Source organism: Salvelinus alpinus, chromosome 7 (assembly GCF_045679555.1).
Source record: "Salvelinus alpinus chromosome 7, SLU_Salpinus.1, whole genome shotgun sequence".
In the NCBI taxonomy this organism is placed as follows: Eukaryota; Metazoa; Chordata; class Actinopteri; order Salmoniformes; family Salmonidae; genus Salvelinus; species Salvelinus alpinus.
Window position 1 is genome coordinate 35276903 of NC_092092.1, and position 17841 is coordinate 35294743.

At 41.4% G+C, this 17841-nt stretch overlaps 1 protein-coding gene across 1 annotated transcript; it reads right to left on the minus strand.

Moving 5' to 3' along the window:
- Positions 1–14935: 14935 nt before the first annotated feature.
- LOC139580209 (dickkopf-related protein 1-like) lies at positions 14936–16746 on the minus strand. Its single transcript, XM_071408782.1, has 4 exons — positions 16412–16746; positions 16057–16198; positions 15694–15837; positions 14936–15581 (listed from the first exon to the last, which is right to left on the minus strand). Exons 1-4 carry the CDS (start codon positions 16619–16621, stop codon positions 15328–15330), a joined length of 750 nt encoding a protein of 249 aa, XP_071264883.1. The 5' UTR covers positions 16622–16746; the 3' UTR covers positions 14936–15327.
- Positions 16747–17841: the final 1095 nt, after the last annotated feature.

Consider the following 17841-nt stretch of genomic DNA (forward strand, 5'->3'; position numbering starts at 1 on the left):
CTGAAATATTATATTTACGTAAGTATTCAGACCCTTTACTCAGTACTTTGTTGAAGCACCTTTGGAAGTGATTACAGCTTTGAGTCTTCTTGGGTATGATGCTATGTACAAGCTTGGCACACGTTTTTGGGAAGTTAATCCCATTCTTCTCTGCAGATCCACTCAAGCTCTGTCTGGTTGGATGGGGAGCATCAATGCACAGCTATTTTCAGGTCTCTCCAGAGATCTTCGATCGGGTTCAAGTCCGGGCTCTGGCTGGGCCACTCAAGGACGTTCAGAGACTTGTCCCGAAGCCACTCCTGCGTTGTCTTGGCTGTGTGCTTAGGGTCGTTGTCCTGTTGGAGGGTGAACCTTCGCCCCCAGTCTGAGGTCTTGAGCAATCTGGACCAGGTTTTCATCAAATCAAATCAAATCACATTTTATTTGTCGCATGCGTCGAATGCAACACCTTACAGTGAAATGCTCACTTACAACCCTTAACCAACAATGCAGTTTTAAGTAAAAATACATGTTAAGTAAAAAATGGATAAGTAAGAAATAAAAGTAACTAATAATTAAAGAGCAGCAGTAAAATAACAATAGCGAGGATACACACAGTGAGTACCGGTACAGAGTCAATGTGCGGGGGCACTGGTTAGTTGAGGTAATTGAGGTAATATGTACATGTAGGTAGAGTTAAAGTGACTATGCATAGATAACAAACGGAGAATAGCAGCAGCGTAAAATAGGGGGGGACAATGCAAATAGTCTGGTTAGCCATTTGATTAGCTGTTCAGGAGTCTTATGGCTTTTATTTTTTATTCTTTCACCTTTATTTAACCAGGTAAGCTAGTTGAGAACAATTTCTCATTTACAACTGCGACCTGGCCAAGATAAAGCAAAGCAGTGCGACAGAAACAACAACACAGACTTACACATGGAATAAACAAGCATACAGTCAATAACACAATAGAAAAAAAGAAAGTTATATACAGTGTGTAAATGGCATGAAGGGGTAAGGCAATAAATAGGCCATAGTAGCAAAGTAATTACAATTTAGCAGATTAACACTGGAGTGATAGATGAGCAGATGATGATGAGCAGATGATGGTGTGTAAGTAGTGATACTGGTGTGCAAAAGAGCAGCAAAGTAAATAAAAACAATATGGGGATGAGGTAGGTAGATTGGGTGGGCTATTTACAGATGGACTATGTACAGCTGCAGCGATCGGTTAGCTGCTCAGACAGCTGATGTTTAAAGTTAGTGAGGGAAATGTAAGTCTCCAACTTACCAGCGACTTAGGGGTAGGGACCTAGACTTGGCGTTCCGGTACCGGTAGCAGAGAGAACAGTCTATAACTAGGGTGGCTGGAGTCATTGACAATTTTTAGGGCCTTCCTCTGACACTGCCTGGTATAGAGGTCTTGGATGGCAGGAAGCTTGGCCCCAGTGATGTACTAGGCTGTACGCACTACCCTCTGTAGTGCCTTGCGGTCGGAGGCCGAGCAATTGCCATACCAGGCAGTGATGTAACCAGTCAGGATGCTCTCGATGGTGCGGCTGTAGAACATTTTGAGGATCTGAGGACCCATGCCAAATATTTTCATTCTCCTGAGGGGGAATATGTTTTGTCGTGTCCTCTTCACTACTGTCTTGGTGTGCTTGGACCATGTTAGTTTGTTGGTGATGTGGACACCAAGGAACTTGAAGCTCTCAACCAGCTCCACTTCAGCCCTGTCGAGGAGAATGGGGGTGTGCTCGGCCCTCCTTTTCCTGTAGTCTACAATCATGTCCGTTGTCTTGATCACGTTGAGGGAGAGGTTATTGTCCTGGCACCACACGGCCAGGTCTCTGACCTCCTCCCTATAGGATGTCTCATCGTTGTCGGTGATCAGGCCTACCTGAGTACAGGTAGGAGTACAGGAGGGGACTGAGCACACACCCCTGAGGTGCCCCCATGTTGAGGATCAGCGTGGCAGATGTGTTGTTACCTACCCGTACCACCTGGGGCCGGCCCGTCAGGAAGTCCAGGATCCAGTTGCAGAGGGAGGTGTTTAGTCCTAGGGTCCTTAGCTTAGTGATGAGCATTGAGGGCACTATGGTGTTGAATGCTGAGCTGTAGTCAATGAATAGCATTCTCACATACAGTTGAAGTGTCACGTTCGTTATAATGAGTGGACCAAGATGCAGCGTGGCATGTTTCCATCCTCTTTATTTGGAAGAGAAAACTCAAAGAAGAAAACAATAAAGCGCAAAACGAAACGTGAAGCTCAATGTAGTGCTTGCAGGCAACTATACCTAGACAAGATCCCACAAAGCACAATGGGGAAATGGCTGACTAAATATGATCCCCAATCAGAGACAACGATAAACAGCTGCCTCTGATTGGGAACCATACCAGGCCAATATAGATATATAATCACCTAGATGACCCACCCTAGTCACACTCCGACCTAACCAACACAGAGAATAGAACGCTCTCTATGGTCAGGGCGTAACATGAAGTTGGAAGTTTCCATACACTTAGGTTGGAGTCATTAAAACTCATTTTTCAACCACTCCACAAATTTCTTGTTAACAAACTATAGTTTTGGCAAGTCGGTTAGGACATCCATTTTGTGCATGACACAAGTAATTTTTCCAACAATTGTTTACAGACAGATTATTCCACTTATAATTCACTGTATCACAATTCCAGGAGGTCAGAAGTTTACATACACTAAGTTGACTGTGCCTTTAAACAGCTTGGAAAATTCCTGAAAATGATGTCATGGCTTTAGAAGCTTCTGATAGGGTAATTGACATGATTTGAGTCAATTGGAGGTGTACCTGTGGATGTATTTCAAGGCCTACCTTCAAACCCAGTGCCTCTTTGCTTGACATAATGGGAAAATCAAAAGAAATCAACCAAGACCGTAGAAAACAATTGTAGACCTCCAAGTCTGGTTCATCCTTTGGGAGCAATTTCCAAATGCCTGAAGGTACCACGTTCATCTGTACAAACAATAGTACACAAGTATAAACACCATGGGACCACGCAGCCGTCATACCGCTCAGGAAGGAGACGAGTTCTGTCTCCTAGAGATGAACGTACTTTGGTGCGAATAGTGCAATTCAATCCCAGAACAACAGCAAAGAACCTTGGGAAGATGCTGGAGGAAACCGGTACAAAAGTATCTATATCCACAGTAAAACAAGTCCTGTATCGACATAACCTGAAATGCCGCTCAGCAAGGAAGAAGCCACTGCTCCAAAACCGCCATAAAAAAGCTAGACTATGGTTTGCAACTGCACATGGGGACAAAGATCGTACTTTTTGGAGAAATGTCCTCTGGTCTGATGAAACACAAATAGAACTGTTTGACCGTAATGACCATCATTATGTTTGGAGGAAAAAGGGGGAGGCCTCCAAACCGAAGAACACCATCCCAACCGTGACGCACGGGGACTGGTGCACTTCACAAAATAGATGCCATCATGAGGAAAGAAAAGTATGTGGATATATTGAAGAAACATCTCAAGACATCAGTCAGGAAGTTTAAGCTTGTTCGCAAATGGGTCTTCCAAAAGGACAATGACCCCAAGCATACTTCCAAAGTTGTGGCAAAATGGCTTAAGGACAACAAAGTCAAGGTATTGGAGTGGCCATCACAAAGCCCTGACCTCAATCCTATAGAAAATGTGTGGGCAGAACTGAAAAAGCGTGTGTGAGCAAGGAGGCCTTCAAACCTGACTCAGTTACACCAGCTCTGTCAGGAGGAATGGGCCAAAATTCACCCAACTTATTGTGGGAAGCTTGTGGAAGGCTACCCGAAACGTTTGACCCAAGTTAAACAATTTAAAGGCAATGCTACCAAATACTAATTGAGTGTATGTAAACTTCTGATTCACTGGGAATGTGATGAAATAAATAAAAGCTGAAATAAATCATTCTCTCTACTATTATTCTGACACTTCACATTCTTAAAATAAAGTGGTGATCTTATCTGACCTAAGATAGGGACTTTTTACTAACATTAAATGTCAGGAATTGTGAAAACTGAGTTTAAATGTATTTGGCTAAGGTGTATGTAAACTTCCGACTTCAACTGTAGGTGTTCCTTTTGTCCAGGTGAGAAAGGGCAATAGAGATTGCATCATCTGTGGTCTTCTATTAGGACATTTAAACCAGCGGAGGCTGGTGGGAGGATCTATAGGCGGATGGGGTCGTTGCAATGGCCGGAATGGAAGTCATTGAACTGAGTCAAACGTGGTTTCTATATGTTTGAGGTCTTTGATATCGTTCCATTAATTCCATCCAGTCATTACAATGAGCTCATCCTCTTATAGCTTCAGCCTCCTCTGATGTAAAGGCCTTAATCAGCGTTACAGTGCTGTATTTGAAGCGCAAGCTTCCTTCTTTTGCACAAGTGAAGTGAGCTTGGAAAAACTGAAATTTTGTCACTGGTCACTGTGGTAGAACGTTTATTTTGATTGGTGATTTTCTGCATTTATCAAAGTCCCATCAGGTAGCCTGATTTCAGATATGTCCATGTAAACTGGATTATTAGGGAAATGGTTATTTTTGCAAAGCATGTAGCCATTTCAATCAAACTATTATATTAATCTGACTATTCACAATCATCAGACCATAGTGTGCACGTAACATACTCATTGTCAGTCAGCCATGGAAACAGGTACGGCTCAGTGTAAGAAGGCGAATGAAGGCCGTCCTCTCAAGGAACTGGTTTTGCCACTGCTGGATGGTAGAGAATACTTACTGAAGTGGTACATCTTTCGACCATCTGGATTGTGGAATGTTAATAGTGGTCAGTATATCAGTTGGCGAGTGATCTCTTACTCATATCTCTGGATAAAATAGCAAAGAAAAATGCTGTTGATGTTTGTGGTCTTCCTCGTGGAATCATCTCTGTAAATAGCTTTGCTGGTCCTAATTTGGAATTCTCTGTCTGGCCTGTAACTTCTCAGAAATGTTTGTGTAAAACAAATGGCCCAATTACTAACTTGGCTCTGCACTGTTCACAGGAGACATTCCTGGTGTATCTTGTCATCATCCCTCCGTAAGAAGCCTCTTAGTAAACATGTTTGTCTGGATGGGAAGCACCTGTGGGCCAGGGATGGGATTGGGAGTCGTCTCAGACTCCAAAGACGGTTATTCTTACCTGATAGGTAAATGCTCTGTGTTATTAAGAGGGCTTCCGTCACCTGCACACAGGCTCCACTCCACGTGTCAACGCTGCACGGCGCAGCTAGCCATTGCTGTCACGTTAATCAGTAGGGTCTCTACTCTCTGAGGGTTGTCGTAGACATGGTCTAGCGCTGCACCTCTCCTCATTCCATAGAGGCTGGGGGAAAGAAACGACACGTTCTTCAACACGTTATTTTACTCGTTTTACTCGTCACGTTCTTTTGGATTCGGCCCTCGTTGTGAAAAGATGTACGTATGTGCCCTATCAAGAGAAATAACAGTTAAGGTTGTATGCTATGCATGGTTTTCATCAAAATCACTCACATGCCACTGGTGAATGTTTTGAGCTGTTGCAAACCAATACACGTAATGCTAAGCCGCCACAAACGGAGCTGAAACCAAGGTATTGGCAGGAGAGGTATCGAGAGTACCATGTTTGTAATTGTGGGGGGAAAATACTGTCATTTAGTGTCACCGCAGGAAGGCATTTTTTGTTGCATATATCAGCAGTGAGAGTAATGGTTGGGGGTCTTGGCATCCTTACTCAGTGTTTTATTTTTATATAACAGTCAAACTTGTCTTTGCAATGTAATGAGTCTTGTATGAGGTGACCACAGACACAGTTCGTGAGGTTGTTATATATGCAGGAAGAAAAGACCACACACACTCTTAATCAGCAGTTGCGCATCTGGTTAGGTATGTCAATATTTATCACCAAGTTGTCATCTTCATACAATTTTCAATTCTTCAATACAGTCATCTCCAGGATACATGGTTATTCATACTAGGCTTCTGCATTCATATCCACCTCTGTCACAGCCTCTGACTGCATTGTGACAGACAAGTTCGGGTCTGTCTGACAAGTGTTTCCATATGGACAGTTGAAACGGCACATTACTGTGATAATGAAAGCCAGTCCTTTAATCTCCGACATAATCAATATATGATTAAAAAAAAGGACAATATTGGTGTGACAGAGATGGACAGGAAGATGGGTCATACACGAAATTAGTGTCTTTTGAGTCCCTTTATTTTAAGTTGAAAATTGTGCACAATGGGGGTGGGGGAGAGGGGGAGAGACTTGAGAAAAGTAACCCTCATGTCGAGTCAATGACTCGTGACTGATAGCCTAATTGTCACAGGCACCATCTATCATATGAAAAGGGAGAATCAAAACATTGCAAGAACAGAGCAATCAACGTGTTGGTGACACTGTGGAATAAAGGATCTTTCATCTTAATGGAGGCAATAAATCATCATTCTGGTTGTGATTCGACATCTCAAATGTATAATTGTTCTCATTCGCATCTGGAAGATTCTTATTCTAGTTTGACAGAAAATGAAAGGCATTTTAAAGAACTTAAAGAACTATTTGGATTTCTGATGTAATTCAAAATGCCAAACATTGAGGTTGTGACTTTTTTTTTAAACAGCAGACCCTGAGCTTTCTGGGTTATCTTATCATTAGAGCTGCTGTGTGAGAGAGTCTTTTCTCACAGTTCACCAGACTGTAAAACCGGGGGTTAATTGATATTGCCTTTGGGTGAAAGGGTCACTTCTTTTACCCAAAACATATCCTTTTTGTCAGTTTCAAGTTCTCAGAGTTTTGTTTTGGCCTCTTTCTCTTTTAGAGGAAGCGGGTGAGTATCCTCAGGTAACGGTGAATGATCTTGCCCCAAGTCTTTTCACATGAATAGGCACCTTGAAAATAACCACACTACCTTAGCTGTTGGGGCAGAGAAGTTCTTTGACGTCTGGTAATGTACACCAACCCCTCCCTCTTCCTCTCTGCTTTATTTATGGTATTTGTTTCAAGCACAGACGAGAAGAAAATGTTTTTAGTTCATTCATATTTTGAGAGAAAAAGGATTGTAGAGAAAACATTTGTATTTGTTCAAGAGGCAATCAGCAGTTTCTGCATCCATTTTTTTTAACGTATAAATGAATGACGTGTAAACATTGATTCTTGACGAATATAACTTAGAACTGCCTCATGAGCTTAGTTTAACTATCGTACCCCATCAGAACGCAAATATAAGCTTGTAACAAGCTGCTTGTTCTACTCCAATGGTTGTAAACAAAGTAAATGTGAACAAACACTATGGGCTCTATTCAATCCGCATCGGGGAAGTTCAGCTTTACAGTGTGGTTGAAATTTAAAGGCAATGTTCTTGCTTTAGTGGAGACTGCATTCCTAATAAATGCTGCGTACGTCGGCTCAATCGGAAATGACCATCACGTTTCCACTGCAGCATCCGTAACCCTTCAGCTTTACAGATTGAATAGAGCCTTATAGCCTCAAAACTATCATTTTGATATCAAGGATGGTCAGTTGCTGCAGGCTCTGTTATTGTTTCAACTGCTGATTGGCCCTTTAAAGGGTTAGACCGATGGCCCTGGGTGAACTGGGTTATGTTGGGTGGAGGAAGTATTGAGGTTTTCTATCAGCTCTTCTAGTCCTTTCTTCCCTCCCCATCTGGCAGCTGGTTCATCATTGTTAATAGACACCAAATTGCTAAATGTTGTTTGTCTTCAGATAGTGGCGGACCTGTGAATGCACGACTTTTGGAAGTGTGTCATTGAACTTTAAAAGCTTCCTACTGTTCCTGTTGGCAGACGAAGAGAGATAGTCATGTGTAAGTAATGGCCTGCATTAGATCCAGTGTTGTTTAACCCAATGGCTCACACTGCCGGACAACAGCCACCGAGAGGAGAAAATCCAACACATTTACACCTCCCCGAGATCAAAGATTTCTCCTCTTTCTTGTGGATTTATACGCTTAAGCAAATGAGCTTGTGTGTAACCCCCTCTTTGTCTGGTGTAAGTCAGTCTTTAGTGTAGAAACAAATGGAGGGCATTATGTGTTTCACGGTGGAAGAGGTGGTATCAAACGTAAGCAGCCCCCAGTCTATTAAGCCCTGTAAACTGTACAAAGCACAATGGAGACAGTTGAAAACACACGGTAAATGTTTTTTTTTTCTGCTTCCCTTCAAAAAGCCATGAGGATAAATAGATGTGACATAATTGGCCTTAATATTGAACATCAGGAGATTTGAGTATTTAGTATTTATTAGGATTCCCCATTAATTGGGAATACTCTCAAAGATGAGAAATTTGAGTACTATTTCTCCCCCCCCGAAATAAAATATGGGCCGATTAAGTAATAATAGGCAGCAGATATTTTATTCAGATTCTCAAAGTTTTGAGCTCAAGGCCACTTATTTATCTTATTTCATTTTGTCTGGCACAAAAGCTAGACATAACATTTGTATGCTTTTTAGTTGATGCTCTGAACTGAATGCATCTATCTAGAAAGGCTGGTATGTCAGGATGTCTAGGAGGCCCAGTTTGAAGCATTGCCTGCCTGAATCAGGCCTGTCTGCAGCTGTAGAGGACTGGGCTTGGACACTCATGCATAGTCTTTGAAATGGGCCATCATTAGATTTCATTATTTTATGTTATAGGCCTATGTGATTGGTAAGTAGGCCTATATTATTTGGCGGATCTGATATTTAGTGTACGACTATGCCAGGTTGTGTGGTTCTTTGCAGCCTGAAAGCATGCAGAGGTAGGGCTAGAGGATTTGGAGGTGCGCTAGGCTTCATAATGACCTGTTTTGTATAAAAATTGTTTACAGACTGTTAAAAACCTTTGGCGACACCGACCTTGGCAGTTTTTACATCATAAATAATTTTCGGGGTGTTGTTAAAAAGCCTGCGGACGTTTTCTTGTTTTTTCTGGACATGAGGAATATGCAAATGATGTTGATGTTGTTGAAAATACAAGGTTGTCGGTAAAAGAGGACCGTGGGCTCATTTTCAACATTTTAACTAAGTCCAAAAATATATATATATATAAAAATGTGGTTTGTTTAGACTCTCGGTGCATGAATATTTGCCATCGCAGGTAAGGTTGAAATCCCATTTGTAGTAGTTGGCTTGAGGTTACACCGAAACAACATTTTTATTTTCAAACCAGGTAGGACTGAAGCACTGGAATTTGTTGAATCTGTAATTTGTTATGACACTTACCTGAGAGGCCATCAGTCGGCTTAATCTGGGCAGACTTTGAGGCAACGTTGTGGTGGTTGTGTTTTTGCTGGGATAGCAGTCTATTGTTAGTGGATTAGTTTGCATGTTCACAGGAAATTGACAAGAATAGTCTTCACATATAACTTTCCACCAGACATGAAATCATTATAGCTAAATACTTTCCATTCTTTAATTACAGCTATCAAGGTAATCCGCTTCAGTAATTCAAGAATCACATGAACTCCTGCTGTCATGTTAAATCAACATGCGTCTGAGTCAAGCTGAGATTCACCATATCAAAGGAATATCTCTGTGACTGAGTGGCAGAGGTAAACCTGTGGTTGATGCTAGGATAATATTTTGAAACATACAGTATCACAGTCCTGCATTTGTGTGAATCATCAGCTCTTTCAAGCCAGCAAAACACGGTGTCACGTTTTAGTGTTAAGAGTCTGAAGCAAAGCATCTATTTACGTTCTCTGGCTTACAAGGCTATAGTTGAGGTTAGGTAGGCTGTGGTGTCTTCACACACACACACACACACACACACACACACACACACACACACACACACACACACACACACACACACACACACACACACACACACACACACACACACACACACACACACACACACACACACACACACACACACACACACACACACACACACACACACACACAGCTGGTTACAGTCTGGCAGGCTCACCTTGGTTTGCCTTTCCCCAGCCCCCTTCACTGTAAATCAGAGGTTGGATTTACGACAGAGGCCAGTCATTCAGTTCATCATCACTTTCCTCTCTGTCTCTCTCTCTCCCGTATGTTACTATAGGGTAGTCAAGGATATTGCCTTTTAATGTCCACCTTATTATTTTATTATGTTGGAATATCAGGGCTGTCTAGTAATCTTATGACAGTTGTTTTTTTCCCCCTTAACACAGAGAGGCTACACCTGCCTGGTACAGATGTAGCCTGGAGACATCAGCATCCTGCAGGAAAGTCTGTTGGACAACAACAGAAGTTTGATTTGAATGAATTGGAAGGAGGGAGTTTAAGCACACAGATTGTATTGATAGAGACAGCATGCTGCGTATCCTTGTCATTGCAGATGTGACCAAATGCATGTTTCCAGATGAGAAATCCATCCCATATCTGTGGTAGCCTGTCAATTTCTGTCTGGCAGAGAGGCAAACATCTTCTGGTTGAGTCCAATAAAGATTGAAAATATTATGCTTTTGGCAGAGATAAAGATATTTGGTTAGATAATGAGGGGGTAAATTCAAAGTTTATATAGTCTGTCTATGATACATCTGCAGTTCCCAGGCAATGTGGTAAACTGTCTTGTAAGCAATGAATTGGAAATGGACATAATCACTATTAGTATACATATAAAGTACAATAGATGTTGATCCGTAAGCTTTTACACGCATGGGAATTGGCCTATATGGCTAAATTGAAATGTTTCTCACAGAGGAAATTTGAAATGCATAAGCATGGTAGCAATTGAAAGGAAACCGTTTGGCGCAATGGGGAAATGATTAGGACAAAGTTGAGGACAAAGCAGTTCACCTGAAACAAGACTAAATCCAAACATTATACGGCTTTCTGCCGCATTTGTTGATAACGGAATCTGAAAATACTCTGGATACGGTCAATAACATGGTAACAGTATTCCTGGAAAATGTAGGGTAGATGCAACATACAACAAAAAAATGGTTTGAGTGAGAGGACTACCTGGTGTCTCCACAGTTCCTACGTAATTTCAATGCACTTTTATGACTCAAAGAAGAGACTTCACCTATAAGGTGTTTTTTTGAGCTCTCCTAGCTGTGCTGTTGAGGATCTAGAGCAAGCACACTTGTAGTTGTTTTGTTTGGATCACAACCCTGCATCCCCAGCCATTGCACAATAACTATTGTTGTTTTCGCAATCCAAAAATGGACCATTATAAATCAGAATCTGGGTCAGGTGGGCATCATTTGAAAGCTTGATCCATTGCCAACGCGACTAGTTAAGTTATACAATACGGTATTAGGCTTTCAAAAGGCAATTCAGAGAAACAGATCATTTTGGTGCGCATAGAATGGAGACATGAGTGAATTCTTGCAGCAAATTTTCTTCACACTAAGACAAACAGACTCATTCTGTTAAGAACAACCCAGGGTATGAAGCCATGTCATCTTGTAACTGTACATCAAACATAGTGGTTATAAAGGTTGACACTGTTTATGACATGGGTTTTATGATATGGAAATGTAAAGTGCACATTTGGCTTGCTAGTATGACATCAAAGCGGTATTTATTATCATCCGGAACGTCTCATATTTCCAAATACATCTAGTCCTCTTAATTTATAGCGTTTCCTTCACTCAGACACCAAAACATTTGCAAAAGTGGCCTAATTAGCGGAGGGATGGGGGCAACTTCTTGTCGCGTGAGGTGCTCAAGTTCAGAACGGCTGTCAGTCAAAACCCATACAGCGCTGTGAAGCGCAGAACTTGAGCTCTGACATCATGTATAGAATGTTACTGTACAGCCACAGTGTTCCAATTGATGCGCTTATCAGTGTCCAGATTTGCCATTTTTAACACGTACAGTATAAAGGTATTCGTGTAAAGGCCTACGGTAATGCCATCAACTAGCTTTTACTTGAAGAATTAAATCATTTCTGTCTCTGACCAGCCTTTGGGTAAACCCACAACAGTAAAGGTGTTTGACTGTTCCTGTCTGTTTGTGTGCTGACCCCGCAGACAGACGTCTGCTCTTCAGAAGCCCGTTTCTCTGTGAGCTCCTGTGTGTGACGCCTGCCATCATTCCTGTTGGATCTTCACGTCTGTAATTTTCAAACATGGCAGTCAGGCTGCTAGTAAAAATACACAGCTGCTAGTACTGGGTCATCTATGTTAATGCTGTAAACTACTTCTGTTGTATCACTGACCCAAAAACAAAATGACCAGGATGTTTTTATGAGGAGTTATATTAAAATGGTTATGCACTTATTCTAAAAGAGTCAACACCATGCTTTTTATCATACTTATTAACATCTGACATATTGCTTGTCTTTTTGAAGTCTAACAGCGGAAATATTGTTCTCGCAGAAGTGCCAACTCCTGGAAGTGCAAAATCATCACAGGTTATCCCTAATGAGTCACCACAGTTCATTTGCATCAGGGCACATTAATTGGTATATCCCATTCAGCCATATCAAGAGGAAGCTGTTGTGTGGCACACACGTTATATTCAATAAGGTTAAATCCCCTGAATTATTCCTGTTCACAGGAAGGAGAACATATTTATTGTCACGCCACTAATGGGCAGTGGGGAGTTGGAAGTGCAGTTTTAATTACTTGTCATCTGTGCATCCTGTTTTCCCATCAAATCAACATCTTCAGTCCTTTGATGCCAACATCAGAGGGCCAAAGATAGCAACGTATCCACAGGTTGTGGGCGACAATCTCCCTTCCTTGCCTCACCAGTTATTATCTCCCTCGTTTAAATGAAAGAGATCTGTGGTGATGTCCTTACTCATACAGTAGTTTATATTACATACACTTATATTGCTTACAGGTGAGTACGTTCTTGGAAAATAACAGCCTAGCAACATCCTCATTCAGTAATAGGCAAGGTAATGGAGTAACCCCTACCCATAATATCTACATATGTTACACCTGCTTTGGGTGCAACCAAATGAAGTCGTTAGAGACTGGGGCTTTGTGCACTTGAACTCTTCATCTCCATTAAAGAGATGAGGGTTCCAGTTGAATGTTAATACATTCCATGAATAAGCCAAAGGTTCCATCAAGAAGAAAGGTTCTAGGTGAACAAGTGGACTACGCTGATGGTCATCTTTAAGTTTCATACTGTAGATGTTTAATGATTTGTATTACAGTTGCGTGTGTGTGTGTGTGTGTGTGTGTGTGTGTGTGTGTGTGTGTGTGTGTGTGTGTGTGTGTGTGTGTGTGTGTGTGTGTGTGTGTGTGTGTGTGTGTGTGTGTGTGTGTGTGTGTGTGTGTGTGTGTGTGTGTGTGTGTGTGTGATCACAGATCCATTTACATTTTAGCAGATCAACTCACAATCCCATATAAAACACATGCAGTATATAGAACCACGTCTTGTCCTCAACATCCAGGTCAAGGAGAAACACAGGTCTGAATGTGTGAGTTTAAAAGCACATACTTTACCAAACACAATGCACATTTCACGGAAATGTTTTGGTGTTTTTCTAACTCTGTTTGTTTGCAAACCTCCTGTTACTTAACTACTCTTTATGAGGGGGTATTTGAGGTAGTCTGCAAACATTCACACTGTTGAGGAGAGTCGAATTGCTATTTTATTGTATTGCACTGCAAAAGAGGATTCACGCTGAATGTTTGCAGATTAGCTATGAGTGTATACCAGCAACATGTACTAAAAAGGGTTCCCTTTTCCTTTAGACATTTATATCAAATAGCAAGGCCTTTGTTTTGAAACTCTAAAGATGCCAACTTTTTCCCTCAAAGAATTAGCTGTTATACTGTATTTCTAGTGGGTCATTTAGAGTTTTCTCCTCACCATTGTGCTGTATGAGATTCCATCCACCGATGTTTTGGGTCTTCCCCGCCGCTGTTGATCTCGACAAAAGCAAGGGGAAGCCTCTCTAGTACTAGCTGATGCACATGTATGGGAAGAGGACAATTGCAAACTGTATACCCTGTGCTTTGAAATGCCTACCCCTCTGCTTTGTCACGCTTGACACCTTGAAGTAAATACTTAAACTCTGCAGTTCCTCGTTACCTATAAGGTGGGGGACACACAAAGAAAGTTGAATGTTGCATACTGAAACAACAAATACTTGAAAGGGATGGATGTTTTGTGCACTATGTAATGGGAATGTGGAAGTATGTCTATTTAATGCATTGCCTCTTTAAAATGTAATTCATTTGTTCTGGCATCAGGCAAAGCTTGTACCCACGGTACGCTTGTGGTCTGGGACAAGCATGACGACACTATCCCCACACATCACTCACACCTCCCTGCAAGTTCAGAGTTCAACATCAGAGTTCACTTGGCTATCTGACTAAGCTGGGAGTTAGACCCAAGCCTCCATGTGTTAGTTAGGACATATGGTTCTTCTGCTCAAGATGACCAGGCCAAAGGGAGTGTGGTGAGCCTCTCACCTCACCCTTCCCTAGAAGTCACTGTCTAAAACAGCCATATGGCATGCAGGAGTAGCAATGGGACTGGTTCTAGTGTACATCAAATTATACAGCTCACTACAGTGGTTTGATGTTAGGATTTGTAAAATAAAGGAAAGTATCACGGTGATTCCCATATAGCCTAATACATTATTTCCATAATAAGTAGTGTTTTAGAACTGTAGGAATATGCATCATTAGTTATAAATGTGGTGTATACCTTGTGTCATGTACCTTGCAGTAGGTCATGTTTTGGAATTGGTCAGACTAATGGAACAGCCAATATCAATCCTTTGACTGCATCATTTAAATTCCACTTTCCCTTGGTAGGTCACTAAACTAGTAAATGATTACATGCAATTACAAACATCCATCTTGGCCATGTACTGTTATAATCTCCACCCGGCACAGCCAGAAGAGGACTGGCCACCACTCAGAGCCTGGTTCCTCTCTAGGTTTCTCTATAGCACTTTGTGACATCGGCTGATGTAAAAAAGGGCTTTATAAATACATTTGATTTGATGCAATAATGTGCCAATTATTTCATAAGACAGTTAAATATTTTAACACTCTTTATTTCAAATAAAAATATAAATTGATATCAGAATCTATATAAACTTGTATAAATCACAGTGTTAATACATTTACAATAATGTGATAACAGCATAGAGAGCACCTTCTCTTCGAATAGTTGTGACCAAAAATAATTAAGTGCCATTATCTATAAGTTATGTACAATACAGTAATTTACCGTAATAATCATATATGTCAAGTTCCATACAGAAACAATCACAACTACTCTGCTATTTTTGAGTGACAAAATCAGAAGACCAAAACAAAATGGTCTCCCAATAGTAAACTCTTTCCTTTCCACTTCACTTGTCAGAAATCACATCAGTCCTTCAGTTAGACTTTCTGAAAGGCTACCGAAATCCATAGATTGCTGCTGATTCAATGTCTTTGGCAAGTGTGCAGACTTCGAGTTGCCTTGCTGTTGTGCTCCCCTCTCTGTGTTCTGCAGGACAAACCGTCTCCACAGTCACACCGCTGGAATATCTCTAAACCTTGGGTGCCTTTCCTTTTGTGCTTGGTGCAGACCTGACCGTCTTTCAACACTGGCTTGCAGATCTTGGACCAGAAATGACGCGCACAGCAAAGTCCCTCTGTGCAATCTGAAGACCTCAGGCAGTGCTTTCCTTCCAGGCCTGAACAAATAAGTTAACCACATTAGCATATTGTTGGCTTTGTGTATAACAAGACATATATCACTCGGAGTCCATTTACAACAGTAAACGTCATAACTGATTTGGTACATACCTTTTGGGGTTTGTGAAAGATCTTGTGTGGGCAACTTGGAGTTCAGTTCCACTGTAGAGTTTTTCTCCTGTGTATTGCTGAGTGGCACTATGTCCTCCATTCTGATGTGCTGAACCATGTCAGGATCGCCGGGTAAACACACACCTAGGAAGGTAACAAGAAGATCAAACATGAGATGATGTGCTTGAAATTACACTAAGTCTTTCAACACGTGTGTTGAATTGCTTAAATTCAACTGACTGCACTTCTCTTCAAAAGTTCAAAGCAGTGAGGAACGGCTTTAGACACATCTTCTAAGGCTCTATTGAACAGATTTGACGGTGTAATTTAACATGAAAGAGCTGGGACTTGTAGACTACTCGCCATTGCTGCACTGGTTGCCCGGGCAACACATAGTGTCCCGGATACAGCGCTTCCTGCGCCTCTTGCACGGGAGACAGGCGCCTCGGGACACAACGCATAAACCATGGTCACCGCACTCCTCATCCGTGGAGCAACTCAAAGACTGAAAGAAGAGAGGTAAATGATTAATGTATGCATTTAACTTTTTAGAATACTATCCAATTTAAATAATAGGCATATTGCTGATGGTAAACTGTTCAATTTAACGGAGGGAATCTATGGTCCATTTTTAAACCTTCAATTTCAACACAATTTATAGCCTACTTTGATCAATATAAAATAGTCAACTTTTATGACAAATTGATGCTGGGCTTACCTGTATGGTATCAATTGCCATATTTTGGGTCCCGCTGTCAAATGAAAAGTCGTCAGGGCTCGCGCTTATCGGGTGACTCGGACTCGCCACTAAAGGTATGTTCTTGATGGCATTTGAGCTGAGAAGCACGGATCCAGCGCATGCAGAATCAAAGTATCCGACCAGCATGTAAAAGACAGCGGAATAACCGAATGGCAGCATCATTGCCATTGTAGAAATGGTTGTTGTATGTAAAAAATGGTACCAATTCCAAGATGCAATAGTAGCCTACAACTCGAGGGCAGATAGGTGTACTAGTAGGAGGAGTAAACTACCACTGTAATCCTAGGATTCCTGATGCAAGATTTATACATACCGAGTTGTTTGCATCCCGCCCCCAGCTATGTGTAACAAAGGGGTGGATGACATTTCAAAGGGCTCAACTCATGATGCATCCCACAGCAAGTACCCATTGGCCGGGAACCCTATTCCAAAACATGTCAAAAATGTTTGCGTACAATTACTGTCAATGACTTTTCACGAGATGACACACCGACACATTTTTCCTCTAATGGACACGTTACCCCTATTACCGTTATGCAGCTACAGTCTTTCATTTGACTCATATTTTGTTGCGCCTTAACAACATCTGGTCAGGTTTATTGATAACACTGGACATTTGCAGCCTATTTTATCCCATAAAGGTGTCACTGGTTGCACTTAAGTCAGTATTTCGAGAAGATGAACATAATGGGGGCTACATTGTGTATATTGAGTAGTTTTTCGTTGTAAGCCTATAGGCTACTGTTAATACATGTTTATACCTTTTTATAACTGAGGTTTATCAGGGGTCATCAAATGCCCCTGCAAATAGTTGCTCTTACTGACCCCAGGCGCCCCATGGTTTTTCTAATGGGTGATCATTAAAGACATTTACTCCCCATTAGCGGCATTTGATCCGTAATTGTACTGGAGGAACTTTGAAATGCACTTGATTGGAAAAACTGGCGGGGATCAAAGGGGAATATGCAAATCGTGGAGAATGAAAAGTTTACTGAATTACTTATAAATATGGGTTGATTGGCACCCCGCGATAAAGAATTCGCATCGGTCTCTCTGAATTTCTTATGTAGCCTGTAAAACAATTAGACACAGAAGTAGGCCCTTCCCCTCGGATAAAGCTGCTGTCAGCCTAATTACCCATACAGCACCTCTCGTGATGATGTAGCCTATTGTGCAAATTCCAACATTGTGGCATGATAATTACGTTTCAATACATCTGTACAGAGAATTGTAAAAACTGTTGCTTGATATCGGGTTATGAAAGAAAGCCTGTCCAGTTTTTAAAACTAGCCTGCTCTTAAATTAGGAATAGTGGATTAGAAAAAGAGTTTAATTATTTTTTTTGCAATAGCCTTAAACATCTCATTTGAAATAAGTTTAAAAAGGGG